The 16,202-nt window shown below is 53.5% G+C and overlaps 1 protein-coding gene across 1 annotated transcript in view; it reads right to left on the bottom strand.

The window, feature by feature from the left end:
* LGR6 (leucine rich repeat containing G protein-coupled receptor 6) overlaps nucleotides 1-16,202 on the bottom strand; it is a 120,674-nt gene that overhangs the window by 88,620 nt on the left and 15,852 nt on the right. Inside the window, exons 2-3 of the mRNA XM_078441291.2 lie at nucleotides 4,483-4,554; nucleotides 774-845 (exon numbers count right to left, since the gene is read on the bottom strand). Of these exons, the coding sequence (XP_078297417.1) occupies nucleotides 774-845; nucleotides 4,483-4,554 (144 nt within the window). The remainder of the gene's footprint in view (nucleotides 1-773; nucleotides 846-4,482; nucleotides 4,555-16,202) is intronic.

Raw genomic sequence — 16,202 nt, 5'->3', positions numbered from 1 at the left:
CCTTCCAGATCCTCAACAGCCCCTGTGGCGATGTGCCTCCCCAGGAACCTCTCCTACCCACCTCAGACTCTGTGCACCCACTTCCCTCTACGTCCTCTCAGCCTCACTCATCGTACGAACATGAAGGGGGCCTTGTGGAAGACAGTCTTGGCTGGGACAAAGTGAGCCACGGATTGGGATGGAAGGAGATAGGTGTCTCAGCTTTCCCTTCTCTAGAAGGAACCAGTGGTTGAGTAGCAAGGGGCAAAGTTAGTGGAATAACATAAGGTCCTCTCCAACTCTCAGCTTCCTTTTGCTTTAAAGGAAAGGCGAAAGGAGCCGGGACGAAGGAGCCTGAAAACCAAAGGCAGCGAGATATTTACACCGGGAATGGGGACTCAGAGCTGTAGCTGCAGAGAAAGGTTGGGTCTCAGGAGAAAGAACAGCCAAGGAAATCCAGTCTGGATTCCTCTTCCCCTGGCCTGAGATGTCTCAGAGAGAGCAAAGACCTATGCTGCTGGCCGCTATTCACATCACACACACACACACACACACACACACACACACACGCACATATGCATACACATACACACACTTCACCTCCCTGGAAGGCTGCCATAACTATCCGGTGCAATTAAATGTTCGTTCACAAATCAGAAGGTTTGTTATAAAAAAGGTGAAAGCAAAGCTAGGGAAATCACAATTAACATGAAAAGTAAAGATGAGGAAATTAGCAAGCTTGTGACGAATCGAGACTCACATCTCTGTGTAAAATGGGGATTACTTATACTTACAGGATTTTCAGGCTGTAGAGGCCAGAGAATGCTTGTCCTGGGATGTGTGAGAGATGGTTCCCTGAGAGCCGCCTGCAAATCAGGAAGAAGGGTCAGTGATGTCGGCAGGGAACCCACAGGGGGTGACTGCCTTCATCAGCATCTCAGGGATCTGGGAGGGGAAGGCAGGGGTGAAAACTACTTGCTGAGATCTACAATGTGTTCGATACCTCACACCCATTCTCGCTGCTCACAATTACCCTGCGTGGTGCCTAGCATTATCCCCAAATTTCAAAGGAGGAATTTCTGAGGGGTCAAGTTCTTTCCTCTAAGGGTGACAGAGATAGGCAGTGGCCCAACTTGGTGTTCTCACTCGGACCTCACTCACTTCCACGGTCCTGTCCTTCCCGCTCCACAGTGTCCCGTCCCGTCCCCTGCTAACCTGGATTACCCACCATTGCCCTCACCTGCCGGACTGCACTGCATCCCGTCACCAAGGGAGGGCTGGGCACAGACAGGGTGGGACCTTGTCTCCCCATGCCCTCAGCGACACAGCTAACCCACGCTAATCCAGGAGGGTTAGGAAATGGGGTTTGGGAATTAGCTTAACATTCGAGTCTAATTAGGCGTCTCCACATTTGTCATGGGGTGATCGCCAGTTCTAAAAGGAGCAAATGTGACGGAATATACTTAATGCCCAAACCGGACCGAACAGAGTTGAACCGTGGATGATGCGGAAGGCACTTGGGAGCTCCCAAGTCCCCAGTGACATTATTATGCACCTCAGTTCCTACAGAGAGGCTGCCGATATACAGGTTGACATACCTCTAAAGCTGTTTTTTTTTCTTTTTTTAAAATATATCTTTGTTAAGAATCTTGTTATTTGGCATTTGTTGTTTAAAAAACAAAACAAGGGGCGCCTGGGTGGCTCAGTCGGTTGAGCGGCCGACTTCGGCTCAGGTCGTGATCTCACGGTCCGTGAGTTCGAGCCCCGCATCAGGCTCTGTGCTGACAGCTCAGAGCCTGGAGCCTGTTTCGGATTCTGTGTCTCCCTCTCTCTGACCCTCCCCCATTCATGCTCTGTCTCTCTCTGTCTCAAAAATAAATAAACGTTAAAAAAAAAAATTTAAAAACAAAACAAGGGGGGCCTGGGTGGTTCAGTCGGCTAAGTGTCCACCTTCGGCTCAGATCATGATCTCATGGTTGGTTCGTGAGTTCGAGCCCTCATCGGGCTCCGTACTGACATCTTGGAGCCTGGATCCTGCTTCTCAGATTCTTTGTCTCCCTCTCTCTCTCTCTGCCCCTCCTCCCCCTCAAAAGTATAAATAAATATTAAAAAATTTTTTTTAAAACAAAACAAAAATGTGTGGAAAGACATCATGATATTTGGGGTCCCCAACCTTGGATTCTAGAGGTGGGCATTCACCATGGAAAGGTCCTAGAGATGGAACCTTTAAAATGGGCCCAAGCCCTTTGCAGGGACCTAAAGTTGGAGGGACCAGCCTTCGGTTCCCAGGGTGTGTAGATCACCTGCCCCAGCTCCTCAGCCTTCACACCTGCCTTTCACTCCACCTTAGAAGGCCCCTGGCTGCCCCTCATTCTGTCACCTCCTTTGAAAACTGGCTTGGGGTCCCTGGGTGGCTCATTTGGACCCTTGATTTCGGCTCAGGTCATGATCTCATGGTTCGGGAGCATGCTTCAGATTCTCTTTCTCTCCCTCTCTTTCTGCCCCTCCCCACCTCCAACAAATAAATAAACTTAAAAAGAAGAAAGAAATGGGGTGCCTGGGTGGCTCAGTCGGTTGAGCATCCGACTTCGGCTCAGGTCATGATCTCACGTTTGTGGGTTTGAGCCCCCACATCAGGCTCTGTGCTGACAGCTCGGAGCCTGGAGCCTGCTTCGGATTCTGTGTCTCCTTCTCTCTCTGCCCCTCCCCCTCTCACGCTTTGTCTCACTCTGTTTCTCAAAAATAAATAAATGTAAAAAAATTTTTTTTAAAAAAAAGAAGAAAGAAGGAAAGAAAGAAAGAAAGAAAGAAAGAAAGAAAGAAAGAAAACTGGCTTACTACTCCCCACCAAGAAGGCTCCTTCTCTGCGGGCCAGCCTACCGCACCCGCACCCTGAGCCCTTCCTTACACAGAATGTCCCAGGTGCCCACACTCAGCTGCCACCCCACCTACTAGCTCCTGGGCACAGATCTGCTGCCTCACCGGGAAGCTCCCCGAGGGCAGCGGGCAGGTCTTCTATCTTGTTTTCCTCCCGAGCACCTTGAGCTTGTCGTTCACACAGAGGGGGAGCTCAGTAAGTATGTGGTCTAGAAAACCCTGCGGTGGCCCTGGGGGGTTGATGGGATCCTATCTGCAGCAGGGCCAGGCTGACTGCCTTTGGGGCGAGTACTGACGAGGGTGGAGATGGGAAATCTGTTAGGGGAGCAGGGGGGCCAGGGTGGAGGTGGAACTGCGAGTGTTTTCAGAGCCAGGAGCCCACGCTTTGCACAGTTGAAGCAAACCTTAGTAGAGCCCCGCGGATCGACAGTGGTGCAAAACCAAGAATGAGCAGGCTGGGGGCGGGGCGGGGGGGGTGGGTGGAGGTTAGGGACAAGGCTGGGATGAATGCAAGAATGGGGAGCAGACTGGCCTGGCTTCCCCAAGCAGACAGGCTGGGCACTCCAACCAAAGAGTAGATTTATGCACGCGAGAACAACAGCCGTGGGAAGGCGTTAACCAGGGGGGACTTTGTGGAGGAAGTGGGCCTTGTGTTTGGCAATGATAGAGGAATGGTTTGTGCCCCAGTGGAGGAAAAGACGGTGGGCATGCCAGGTGGGAGCGGAAGTCTCCTGCTCAAATGCAGGAGCGGAAACCAGGATGGTGAACGTGACTCGTCTCAGTGGAGCAAAGTTGGCCAGGTAGGTTTAGGCCAGGTTGGGGGAGGGTCTTAGAAGTGGATCTTTTAGGGGCGCCTGGGTGGCTCAGTCGATTGAACATCCGACTCTTCATTTCTGCTCAGGTCATGATACCAGGGTTGTAGGATCGAGCCCCATGTCAGGCTCCATGCCTGCTTAAGATTCTCTCTCTCTCTCTCTCTCTCTCTCTCTCTCTCTCTCTCTCTCTCTCTCCCTGTTTCTCTCTCTCTCTCCCTCTGCCCTTTCCCCCTCTCATACTCTCACTTTCTCTAAAAAAAAAAAAAGTGAATCCTTTGGGCAATGGGGAGCCAGAGAAGGTTCTTGAGCTGGTGAGATGCACCTTGAAGATGTGCAGAGTACATTTGTAAGAAGGCAGAAGATCTCAGCTGGGAGGCTGGTGCAGCCTCCAGCTGTGAGTGGAGACCCAGGGCAGTAGCAGTGGGAATAGTGAAGAAGGGGTAGAGGTGAGAGGTGCTGCAGAGAAAGAACCCCCAGGATGGTGGCTGGTAGCCAGACGTGGGGGATGGGAGCAGGTCAAAGATGACCCCCAGGAAGAGACGCAGCCATTGACAGAAAGGGAGAAGGTGCAAATAAGAGCCGACGGCAGGGAGGACAAGAGCTAGATTTCAGAGTCCCTATACCATGTGGCCCCACAACAGCACCCGGGGTCCACAGCTGGCCCAGGCATCGGCCAAATACCCTGCTATCAAGAACAGCATCCCAAGCCCCTTTCCTTTGAGCTCCAGCCTTCTTCCCGGGGAGCCCTGGCTCCTACAGCTCTCAGTGGTCCCAAAGTTCCAACCCCCAGCCCCACGAGACCTCTACTTACAGCTCCTCCAGGAAGCGCAGGTGGTGGAAGAGGCCAGGCTGCAGCTCCGTGAGGTTGTTCATGCTCAGGTCTCTGCATGGAGAGAAAATGCGAAGGGAGCCGTGAGCTGCCCATTGGCCCCAACCCGCACTGTCCAGCTCCAGACGCCCACAGAGGGCCCCCACCATTCCCACAGCACCCCCAACACACACACACACACACACACACACACACACACACACACCATGCCGTCTAATTCCAAAGCCAGCCTGGCCACACACAGCAGGTGCGTTCGTTAACAGTAAGCACCGGGGGGTAACTGGGTGGCTCAGGCGGTTGAGGGTCCGACTTCAGCTCAGGTCATGATCTCACTGCTTGTGGGCCTGAGCTCCGAGTCAGGCTCTGTGCTGACAGCTCAGAGCCTAGAGCCTGCTTCAGATTCTGTCTCCCTTTCTCCCCGCCCCTTCCCCACTGGTGCTCTGTCTCTCTCTCTCTCAAAAATAAATAAACATTAAAAAAAAAAAAAAAGAGTGAGCACTGGGCTGGGAGTCAGGCCTTCCGGGTTCATATGGGCATTCCCTCCATGGTTTCCAATTTTGCCCTCTGCCTCTCTCCTTCCTCTGCCAGACTCCCCCAGGAATGGCTGTCGTTAGGACTCTGAAGGAGGCTGACCTTCCGGTAAGGGGAGAAGCTGGAGAACAACTCATAGAGTTTCAGAGCAGAAGGGAGGGGCCGCTGAATACAAGTAACACCTCATGCTTTCTTTTAACCAAAGGGGAAATGGAAGCCCAGAGATTCCTGACATTACTAATGATCTGTAGAGCAGGTTCATGCAATATTCACGCACTCATCCCGGCAGTGTCCATCAGGGTTCATCTTTTTATTCAATCCCAGAACCAGCGCGATTTTGCTGCCCTCTGAGTTCTCTGCCAGCCACATTCCTGTTAACTTTCCTCCTGCAGACTCCTGCCTTTCTCTGGCCAGAGGACCCGACCTGGAGCACATTCCAGAAGATGCCTAGATTCCTGAGCCGTGGGATGCAGATCCTGATCCCTCCGTGGATTCCCACCTTGGATCAGTCCATCCTCCCCATATTATCTGAGAGATCCAGTGGGTGCTTTCAGGGTCACCGTCCTCTAATGATGCCTTGCACACATGCAAAGCCTACTGTGTCAGGCACAGGCTAACCTTTAACCAAAGAATTCCACGTAATTCTTGCAACAGCCCCAAGGTAGAATCCACTGTTATCTCCATTTCACATTCAAGAAAACAAAGAGGAAAAAGCATTGAGCTTTGGAGTCAAAAGGCCCTGAAGTGGGGGCCCCCGGGTGGCGCAGTGGGTTAAGCATCTGACTTTGGCTCAGGCCATGATCTTATGGTTAGTGAGTTCGAGCACTGCATGGGGCTCTCTGCTGACAGTATGGAGCCTACTACTTGAGATTCTCTCTCTCTTTGCCCCTCCCCTCCCTGCCCCTCCCCCACTTGTGCGCATGCTCACTCTCTCTCTCAAAAATAAATAAACATTAAAGACAAAAAATGTTAAAGGCCCTGAGGTCAACTCTCTCCTCTACTTACCTATCAGATCTTAGGCTCTTAACCACTATGACCTTCCGTTTCCTCATCCATAAAAATGGGATGAATCACACTAAACTCCTAGGGTCCTTGTAAGGATTAAATGAGCCAATGCTTACAGACTGCCTAACAAATAGTACATACACAATAAATACACCTTCTTCCCTCCGTCTGTCCCTCAGTGACCTGTGGGCAAGTGTCCTAAACCAACAGGTGGAGGGGGGGTGGGGGGAGGAGGTGGGAAGGAGTCGGTGCCTTCTTTGTTGGCCCTGCTCTGTTAGCATTTCCTTCTTGGTTGTGCCTGGCTGAGTAGCAATGTCAGAGTGCACGCGTGTGTCTCACATTTGGGTTCCATCCTATTTCAAACTCTTAACAGCTGCTTCTCGCCTCTGCCAGCACCCTCCCCGAGGGGTATAGATGTGGGCCCAAAGCAGACCACCGCATTGCTGGGTACCGCCCCCAGGCCTTCCTGCTGCTTTCTCCCTTCCTTAGGAATGCACTTTTGCAGTCAAACCTGAGTGTCTCCATTTTCCCCCAAGAAATGAGGGCGCTTTCTGTGTGTGCTCAGAAAAGCAGGCTGGAGATGGTGGGGAAATGTGTGCTGGGGAGCTCGGTTCCAGTCTATAAAAAGACTGTTTAGTCTCAAATGTTTTATCTTTGATAACGCCTGGCCTCCGGACGCCATGTCCTCTGAAGAAGGAAGACATTCTGTTCAGAGTAGAGCCAAGGAACTGGCAGGCTGAGCTCTGGGCTGCTTCTTGTCCGCAGCTCGCTCCCCGCTCCATGTGGGGACAGGAGGGCCATCCCTGGGCCTGCCCCATCCAGAAAGAGGGCTAGGCAGAAGGTGTTGCTGGGGTGCTGATGGTGCAGAACCAAGAAGGGTGTTTGGTGGATTTCATGTCAGAGTTTGGTTCTCAGGGTGTTTCCAGGCTCCGCCAGCCCAGGGTTCCGGCAGAGAGGTAAAGATGTAGGGGTGCACCGGACCGTGGCCAGGGAAAGAATGGCGAGACCCACGGAACCTGCATCTGACTGGACTCCTCCCCCTCGCGTCCTGGGCCTGGCTCATTCTCAGCCAGGCAGGGAGGCACAAGGTGCCACAAAAAACGATTACCTCTAAATATTTACACTGCGCACTTCTGGACATGTCTCCACAGGAGCGGGAGCGGGAGTTCAAGGAGCACACGGGGCATGTGACTCAGGCCTCATCACTCAGCTGTCCCTCCAGGGGCCGCACCTCAGAGGCTCTGATGTGGCTCCATGCACCCACCCCACGCCCTCCGCCCCACCACCCCGACTAGCTAGCGGCCTCATTGTTCTCCCCTGGGGAGGAGGGGGCCTGCACCCCCCCGCCCGCCCCCACATCCTGCCCAAGACAACACATGACCCAGCTGCAGGGCTCTGTAAGGTGGGGGGGGCGGGGGGGCCGGGAGGGTGGATTTCAAATTCGGGGAGGGGGGAGCTCCATTCAGACCTGGCCCTTTCACAGAAGGCAAGGGGTGGGGCTGGTGCCCAGGAAAGGGGAAGGAAGAGGAATGTGGCAGCTGAGAGAGGGAGGTGCAAGTTTCAAAGCCGAGATCCTCCGATGCCACAGGCCTTGGGAATGGTGAAGGGCCCTGGCAAGAGGCGCTGGGCCCTGCTTGGCGTTAGAGTGGTGGCGGGGCGGGGGGGGGGGGGGGGGGGGTGGGGGGGGGGCGGTGGTGCCTGGGCCGTCTCCGGGAAGGAGTCACCATGCAGGAACTCTCAACACAAGGGTTGTCCTGTGCAATGGTGGTTCTGAGATATGACTTTCCTGGGGGCTCAGCTGTCCTGGTGCAAGCCAGAGAGCACATTCAGGCCATACTTGCACCCAGGGGAAATAAGAGGGCTTCTGATCCTGGGGGTGCCTAGGGTTTGGCTGTGGCTGCATTTGCTCGGCTATATGAACTTGTAAGCATCTACAAGGGCGGGGGCACATATTGGGCTCATGAGTTCTTGGATGTGCTTGTCTTGTAGGGTGCTGGGCATGTGTGTGCCATGCATGTGAGGACACACGTGTGTATCTGTCCGTGTGCACATTAGAGTATTGTACTGTTAAAAGTCACAAACTTTCTCAGAGCATCACATGTTATAAAGATAGAAATTCTTTGGGAGAGGGGTGCCTGGGTGGCTCAGTCGGTTAACCATCCAACTCTTGATTTTGGCCCAGGTCATGGGTCTCAGGGTCGTGGGATCAAGCCCCCCACATCATGTGCTGACAGCATGGAGCCTGCTTGGGATTCTCTCTCTCTCCCTCTCTCTCTGCCTTCCCCTCCCCGCTGTCAAAAACAAAACAAAACTTTAAAAAATGTTTAAAAATAAATAAAAAAGATATTCCTTGGGAGAAACAAAGAGCCTGACTCAAGTCTCACTCCTGTGGTTGGAAAACCTTTCTTGGCTGTGTGACCTCTGGCAAGCCCAGTTCCTTCTCTTGGCTTCAGGTCCCTTCTCTGGTCTATCCCAGCGTGCTGTTGGCCCCAGGAAGGGACACAGGCTGCTCAGTGATGCTGTTTGGGGGTCTAACATGAGGCTGATTGAGATCCCGATGCCTGCTCCACTACTCTCACCCCATCGCTACTAAAAATACACATGCGTGCACGCACACGCACACACACACACACACACACACACTGCAGCTCTACAGAACCGGCTTCCTGGGTGTGTGACCTGTGTGGGTGTGCAACCTGTGCAGTCGCACAGACACCCACACTCAGAAGGGTCCGGCTTAGTTCAATTTTCTCCTGTTGTCATTTTGAAATCCTTAATACATTTTGAACAAAGAGGCACCACATTTTCATTTTGCAGTGAGCCCTGCAAATTGCTTCTCTCAATCAAAATGCCAGGGGATTCAGAGAATGGGTTACAGCCCCATTCAGAAGTTTTCTTGCGGTATCCAGAGGGGCTATATGTTCTTGTAGCTGGACACAGCCACACGTGGGAGGGGGGGAGTGGGCAGGAGAGGGTCAGTGGGGCGAGGCTGGCAGGAGGAGGAGGGAGGGGAGAGAAGTGAGGGGCAGCCCTGGGCACAGGAAGTGGAAGTTTCTGGCTGCACTTTAGGAAAATGTTCTCAGAGCTTTACCCTGTGAGGCAACCGGACCACCCAAGGAAGCTGGGTGAGGCAGTGTCACCAGGGAGACAAGGAACAGGGTTTGATAAGAGGGAGGATGCTGGGGAACTGAGGGGACAGAGAGCAGCAAAACCGGAAACTGGAGGGGGGGTGGGGTAACAGGAGACCCTCCCTCCCCCCCCCCCCCCCCCCCCCGGAAATCTGGCTGATACCCAAGGGCGCTGGCAAATTGTTCTGTTTGCATTTTTCCTTTGGGAGAAGAAACAGAGAAAGGCGAAGCCCCTGGGTTCTGCTGGGACAGGCCTGGAGGACTGTCCCCACCTGGCTGGAGAAGATGCTCGGGAAGCTGGGCCCCCTTTGGTGTTGTCTCCACTGTGGGCTAAGGTTGCCTGTCTCTGCAGCCGGGGAAAAGGCGGGTAGAGTGACCAGGAGACGAACCCCTGTTCCCAGGCACGGCTACGCCCCAAGGTCACCTCCCTGATGAGGGCTTGCCCAGCCCCCTCAGGCAGAGCTAGTGTGGCACCCCCTGTGCGCCTACAATATTTTGTCCACACTCCCTCAGCGATGATTTCTGAGCTCCTGCCATGCACCTAGCATGGCACCCGCCTTCATTATTACCCCAGCACAAGGCTAATTAGCTGCGTGATCCTGGCCATGCCACTTGACATCTCTAAGCCTCCATTTTCCCATCTGGGAAAGGGGGCTAATAATAGTACTTGCCTCACACTAGTTGTAGTGAGAATTACCCGTTACTAAATGGAAAACATAGTACTTAATAAATATGCCTTATTAATATTCCACTCATCTAACTGAATTATAATGATTAGTATATAATGACCCATAGGACTATGAGCCTCTTCAAGGCGAGGACTTAATCTTAGTCCTCTCTGTATCCTCCAGTCCTAGCGGGACACCTGGCAAATAAGAGTGTGCAATAAACATCCAAAGATCGCATGACCGATGGAGATAGATGACGCGACCTTCCCCAGCTTCTCTTCCCGGGGCTGACAACCCTCGCTCTCGGGGAGTTCTTCCTGTTGTCTGATTTGACTTTCTCCCACTGCTCTTTGAGGGCATACCCTCTATAAAGAACCCAGTCGGTGCTTAGTTCCAATCTGATGCACCATCCATGGGACCTGTCGCTAACAATGTTCACTCGTCTCTTAATTCAGCATCCTCTAGAAAAGGCCAGAGTGGGGCCCTCCTCTGAAGGATCCCTCAGATACCTACAGTGGACCATCAGGTTTCTCTTTGGCCTTTTCCCTTCAGGGCAACCGTCGGGGGGTGGTAGGGAGCAGGACAAGCCAGTGTAGAAATAGCCCAATGGGGAGGGGGTTCCTTCCCCCCGAAAAGGGCCGGGAGATAGGCTGGCTGCCACGGGGACCCTCTGGTGCTCAGAGAATACTTGCTGAATTCTGTCAACAAGAGAGGCAGGTGACAGTGTGAAGAGGAAAGAACACGGAATCTGGAATCAGGGAACCTGGTTCAATTAGGCCAGTACCAAGGTCTCTTCCAGCCCTACAGGTCATTATTTCCTGACTGGCTGTGGTCTGGACACAGTGCTAGGCAGGGGACGGAGACAAAGCACAGGGCAGGGTCTGGGCCCTGGAGGAGTTTACAGTGTTGCTGGGGAAGGATTGTTTACTCACAGAGTAACAACAAAAAACCCACATATGTACTCTGCTTTGTGGTTTACAAGCTGCTCCTGCAGCCACTATCCCAATTAAAAGTGTGTGTCCAGACTCGAGACTAAGAGAGAAGCACAGAAGGGGGATAGGGTAAACCAGGCTGGCTTCCTGGGGCAGAAATGAGGGTGGGGTGTATATGAGACATGAGTAGCTTGCAGAACTGAGCTCGGCGCGGAAGGCATCCAGAGACCGCCCCGAGTTACACAGTGGGGGAAGGGGTTCATCGGCAGGGAGGACCGGACTGGTCATTCACTGCGGGGCTGTTAGCATCCCTCCTTATGCAGGTAGCATCTCCCAGTTGTTGCGACCCTCCAGAACACCCCATGCATTTCGAAACACCCCGCGAATGAAAGGTGCTTCCCTCTCCCTGCGCTCGATATCAGTTTCCAAATGAGGAAATATCCAAAGCTGGACAAAGTTACCTAAGGTCACAGAGCAAGTTAATGGCAGTGAGAACTAGGTCTCCTAAGCCCCAGGGCGATGCTCTTTCCACCCCACCACATTGGTCTTGGGTTTTCTAAAGCAGCGTTCCCTGCCCAGTTGATTCCCCTAGATGGCACCTCCTTATCAGAGATGACGTGGTACTTGCCGTCTTTGAGATTCTAAGCACACTCGTTAACACAAAGTTCTCTTGGATTTCTGCAATTTTCCCAGATTTCCAAACAAGGGAGTGTACTCCAATCAGGATAAAGTGTATCTGTCTTCATACACATGACAGCACAGCACATTCTCTTAGGCTTTACACAAAGTGAGAAAAGTGCTGTAGTTTTAAATAAAAGGGCTATTGCTTCATCGTGTCATGTTCTGGCTCCCTTGTTTATAACAACCATGTCTCCCAGCCTGCCTGGAGTGGCAGGAGGGCAGGGAACGGAGGCGAGTCGTGGACAGTAAGAGAGAAGCTGGAGAGCTGGACGGGGAGGTCCTGGCACCTGGACTCGGAGCTCATTTGTAAGGGGAGAGAAGGTTCCCCTGTGGTTGCTAAGCAACGGCCAGACTTGCTCAAGTCAGACTGAACCAGGGAGATACAGGAAACCCAGAGCATCATCGTCAGGTGACCCAATTAATTCAGGTAGGGCAGGGAGGGATAAGGGCAAGGGAAGGAGACATTTTTAATGTTGAGTTATTTTTGAGAGAGAGAGAGAGAGAGCGCAAGCTGGGGAGGAACAAAGAGAGGGGGAGACACAGAATCTGAAGCAGGCTCCAGGCTCTGAGTCGTCAGCACAGAGCCTGATGCGGCGCTCGAACCCATGACTGCGAACTCAGACCCATGAACCCATGAACTCAGACGCTTAACCGACTGAGCCCCCCAGGTGCCCTGGGCGGGAGACATTCTTAGAAGTCAGGTGAGAGAAAAGTAGAAGGGTTTTTTTCATTTGTTTGGTTTTTTGGTTTTAGTTTTAGCCCCGGGTAAAAAGACCACAGAAGTCAGGTAATGTCACTCCAGGGTGGCATTGCTATTTCATCTGTACGGTGTAGGTCTCCTCAAATTCTGACGGCACAGCCAGGAGGCCAATGTATGATCCCTGACCTCAAAGAGCCCAGTCCAGTTGGAACAAGGACAAGACCGTGGACAATTACAAGCCTGAGTGGCGAGTGCTGGGACCAAGCAGCTGGATGTCACAGGGCCTCCTCAGACTAATTCGTACAGCCTTTTGACTCCGGTCTCAGAGGGTTCAGTCACAGAGTTGGGCCACACAATCCTGTCCTAGACTACAAACTCTCATCTCCTAGTCTCAGATTGCTCATTCATGTGCCTGGTCTCCCCACACAGGCTGGGAGATTCTCCATGACTCCCAGTTACCTGTGTTTGTCACACACACACACACACACACACACACACACACACACACACACACGCCGTCGCCACCACCAGCTTCAAGGTCCATTTTCTATGCAGCAAGGATGGCTGAGCATGCCATGGGTAGACCCTGGCCAGGAAGACTGAGGAGGTATGTAAGACAGATGTTCAGGAGGAGGGTAGAGCATAAACCTAGCAAGGGAAGGCAGCAGTGGCTATGCATCTGGGGACCTGTCCACTTAATCGGGTCAAGCTCTGGTCTCCACTCACCATCCAGCATCTTTTCTGGCCCTTATTCTGATCTCTGGCTCCATCTAGAAGGGCATCATTTCTGTACGTGGGAGTGTACGGGTGACTTCTATCTGCCCTATCAGACCGGAAGCACCTTAGAGAGGACTGTGACATTCCATCGGATAAGACCTCCCTGAGGGGAGGAACTATGTGTCCCTCCTCAGAACTGGACATCCCTGAGCTCCCCCCCAGGACCCCCAGAAGGGCTGGGTGGGGTGGGGAGCTGAGGAGGCACAGGTGGGAAGGACTAGGGCCGCCAGAGGGCGGGAGTCCCCTTTGTGTGCAGACCACAGCCCTGAGCCCTGTTTGTTTAGCTGAGATCCTGCTGCGTTTACCCTTTATTTTACCCGATAAAGGGGCAGGGTGTGTCTGGGGGTGGAAAACAGAGGAAAGGCCCCTCTATTCAGAACCACATTCCCTCCCCTGCCCCCCCCCCCAACCCTCACATCCCAAATGGAAGTTTTCCTTTCACATTAGGATCCCTTCCTCCTATTCCCAACCCAGCAACTCCACTTACCTCCATGGACAGACACAAGAAGGAGCACCCAATTGCCACCTACCCCCACCCCAGCACCAAGCACCAGCACCAAGACCCTAGTCAGGAGGCGTTCGAAATTGGACCCAGTCCCAGATTCAACCTGAATCTAGTGGGAGAGAGCAGAAGCCAAGCTCAGAACCTTTGCTGTGACAGACACTGTGCCAAAGGCTTTACAGACCCATTTTACAGATGAGACCCAGCAAAATCAAGATCCCTCTGATGCCAAAGTCCCAAATCGTGTCCAACCCCTCCCCTCTGCCTCTCCAGCTCCCCTCTATTTGAATGCCTTTCAATAGAGCTCTGGCACGTCCTCGGTCTCATTTCATTTAATCCTTTTATCAAGCCAGGGAGTGAAGCATTATTCATTCCCGTTTTAAATGAAGAAAGGAGGACTGGGAAATATTAAGTTACTTCACATCTACTCACACAGTTAATAAATGGCAGAGCCAACCCCCCACCGTTTTGCTCTGTTGAACCCAGCTGCACACAGGAGCTGGTGCGCACTGCGAGGCAGCTCGGTCCCCCGCGGGCACTGGCAGCGTGAGCCCCTGGGGCTGGAAGGGCCCGGAAACAGGGCCAAGGCCGCAGGTCTGGGAACAATGCAGAGGGATGAGGGTCTGCCCAGGAGGGCCCCACCCCTCGGGAAGTGTCTTGCTCTGAGTCTCACTCCCAGGGGATTCGAGGACCAGTGGAACTTTCTGGAACTCAGCTCCCCTCCTCCAAGCCCACCTGGGCTGGCTCGCCTCACCTTGCTGTTGCTCACCAGTCGGCCACGGTGGGGGTGGGAGGGCAGTCCTGCCATCCGGAGCCCCGTCAGGCCCCTGAGGTCCCGCATGCCCGGTCCCCAGGGCGATTCCTGCCTCCTTCTTGCTGATTCTCTCCTGTCCTGCTGCCTGTGTCCTACATTCTGGCTTGTGCCCCAACAACCTACTCTCTTCTCCAACCCCTTACCTGTTTGGTTCGTCAGACTTGTAGAAAGACTAGGTACAAGATCTGGATCTAACATCCCTGCCCGGCAAGGAGTCCCTCCCGAAGTCTAGCCTCACTCCATCATGCTGCAGTTGAACTGAACAGAGTTCCGCGCCTTCCATTAGGGTGTAGTAGTTTAGTGGGCTGCGGTGTCAGCCTGCCTGAGTTTGTGACTTGGCCCCACCACCTACCAGTTGTTTGACATTGAACAAGTTACCTTTCCTCTTTGAGCTTCGGTTTCTGCATCTCTAACGCGTTATGCAATGGTTTCTCTTACGGGAATTGTGAGGGTTGCGTGAGAGTGTCCTTGTGTGTCGGGGGTAGTGGCTGTGCCTCCCAAGTGGCATATAGATGCTAGTTAGCATCTCTCCCCCGCATTCAACCCCTAGAGCCCTGCCTCCTGGGGGAGCAGCACAGTAGGGTCACAACGGAAATGGGGCAGGGAGGCGGAGGGGAGGGGAGGGGAGGGGGAGGGCATTCTGGGTCAGCCCTGCCCTTAGGAGGCACCAGCTGCTGCTTCTCTCTGATGCTTCCAAGTGAGTGCCACCTGCCCCAGCCCTGATCTTCACATCCTTTGATCTTCTGATCTCTGGCCAGGGTCCCCCAGCCAAAGGCATTCCTGTCTCCCAGGCCTCCTCCAAGGAAGAGCAAAGGGCTGGGTTCCTTCCCCTTCCTCCAAGCTCCTCCCTCCTCCCTGTGGTGTGTGTGTGTGTGTGTGTGTGTGTGTGTGTGTAATCAGGACTACCACAGAAGCCCTGGGACAAGGTAATAGCCAGGTTCCCTCTGAGGTGGTGATGTCGGGGAGAGGGGACATGGAGAAGGGCTGGCCACCGGCATGCCATGGGCAAGGTGCCCTGGGCTGGACCGGACTCTGCTGGAAAGATGTCTTCAGCCTAAGTTCCTTGTTCCTAGTGCCCTTGTGTGCAGAGCCTCGCTGAGCACGGAGGAGGCATATGTGTGCCCGTGTGTGCAGACAGGGAGGACACCTCAACCTGAGGAGAGTTGCAGGACCACAGACACAGCTGGACAGAGCCTTGGACGTTAGTGCTGGAAGAATCTCAAGTGCCTGAAGATCAGGAGAAAGCCTGGCCTGTGGTGGCCAGCAGGGACAGGTTGGCCATTAGAAAGTGGCCTGAGAGCTTTGCAAAGGGGGGAACTGGGCTGGGACACAGAGGATGGCAGTGAGGGGTGGTACACTAGGCTCCATGGTGGCCCCTCCAAAAGATGTCTGTGTCCTAATCCCCGGATCCTGTGAATGTGACCATACTTAGTTAGGAAAAGGGTCCTCACAGGGGTAATTAAGAAAAAGAGTTTGAGATGAGGAGAGCATCTTGGATCATTTGAGTGGGCCCTTGACAAGTGCCCTTATAAGCCACACACAGAGAAGAAGCTGATGGGGAGACAGAGGCAGAGATTGGAGTGATGTGGCCACAAGCCCAGGAAGCTGGCAGCCGCCACGAGTTAGAAGAGGGGTGCGGTGGATTCTCCCCTAAAGCCTCTGTAGTGAGTGTCGTGCTGCTGGCACCTTGACTCTGGGCTTCTGGCCTCCAGCATGTGAGAGAATCAATTCCTGTTATTTTCAGCCACCCGGTTTACAGTAGTTTGTAATAGGAGCCACTGGAAAGTATACAGTAAAGTAGTCAGAAGGGTCTCGGGATACTGCTGGTCCTTGTGGCCCTGCTGCGGGCTTCCCTGCCCCATCCCTCTCCTCCGCCACTGGCCTCCCTCCTGATGCCACAGACGAAGCTGGTGACCCTTCCCACACCTTGCCTAGGAAACTCATCCTGACCCTGAAGACCCCAC

Source organism: Panthera onca, chromosome F1 (assembly GCF_046562875.1).
Source record: "Panthera onca isolate mPanOnc1 chromosome F1, mPanOnc1 haplotype 2, whole genome shotgun sequence".
In the NCBI taxonomy this organism is placed as follows: Eukaryota; Metazoa; Chordata; class Mammalia; order Carnivora; family Felidae; genus Panthera; species Panthera onca.
The sequence above is the reverse complement of the archived record's forward strand: the minus strand, read 5'-3'. Positions and strand labels throughout refer to the sequence as shown.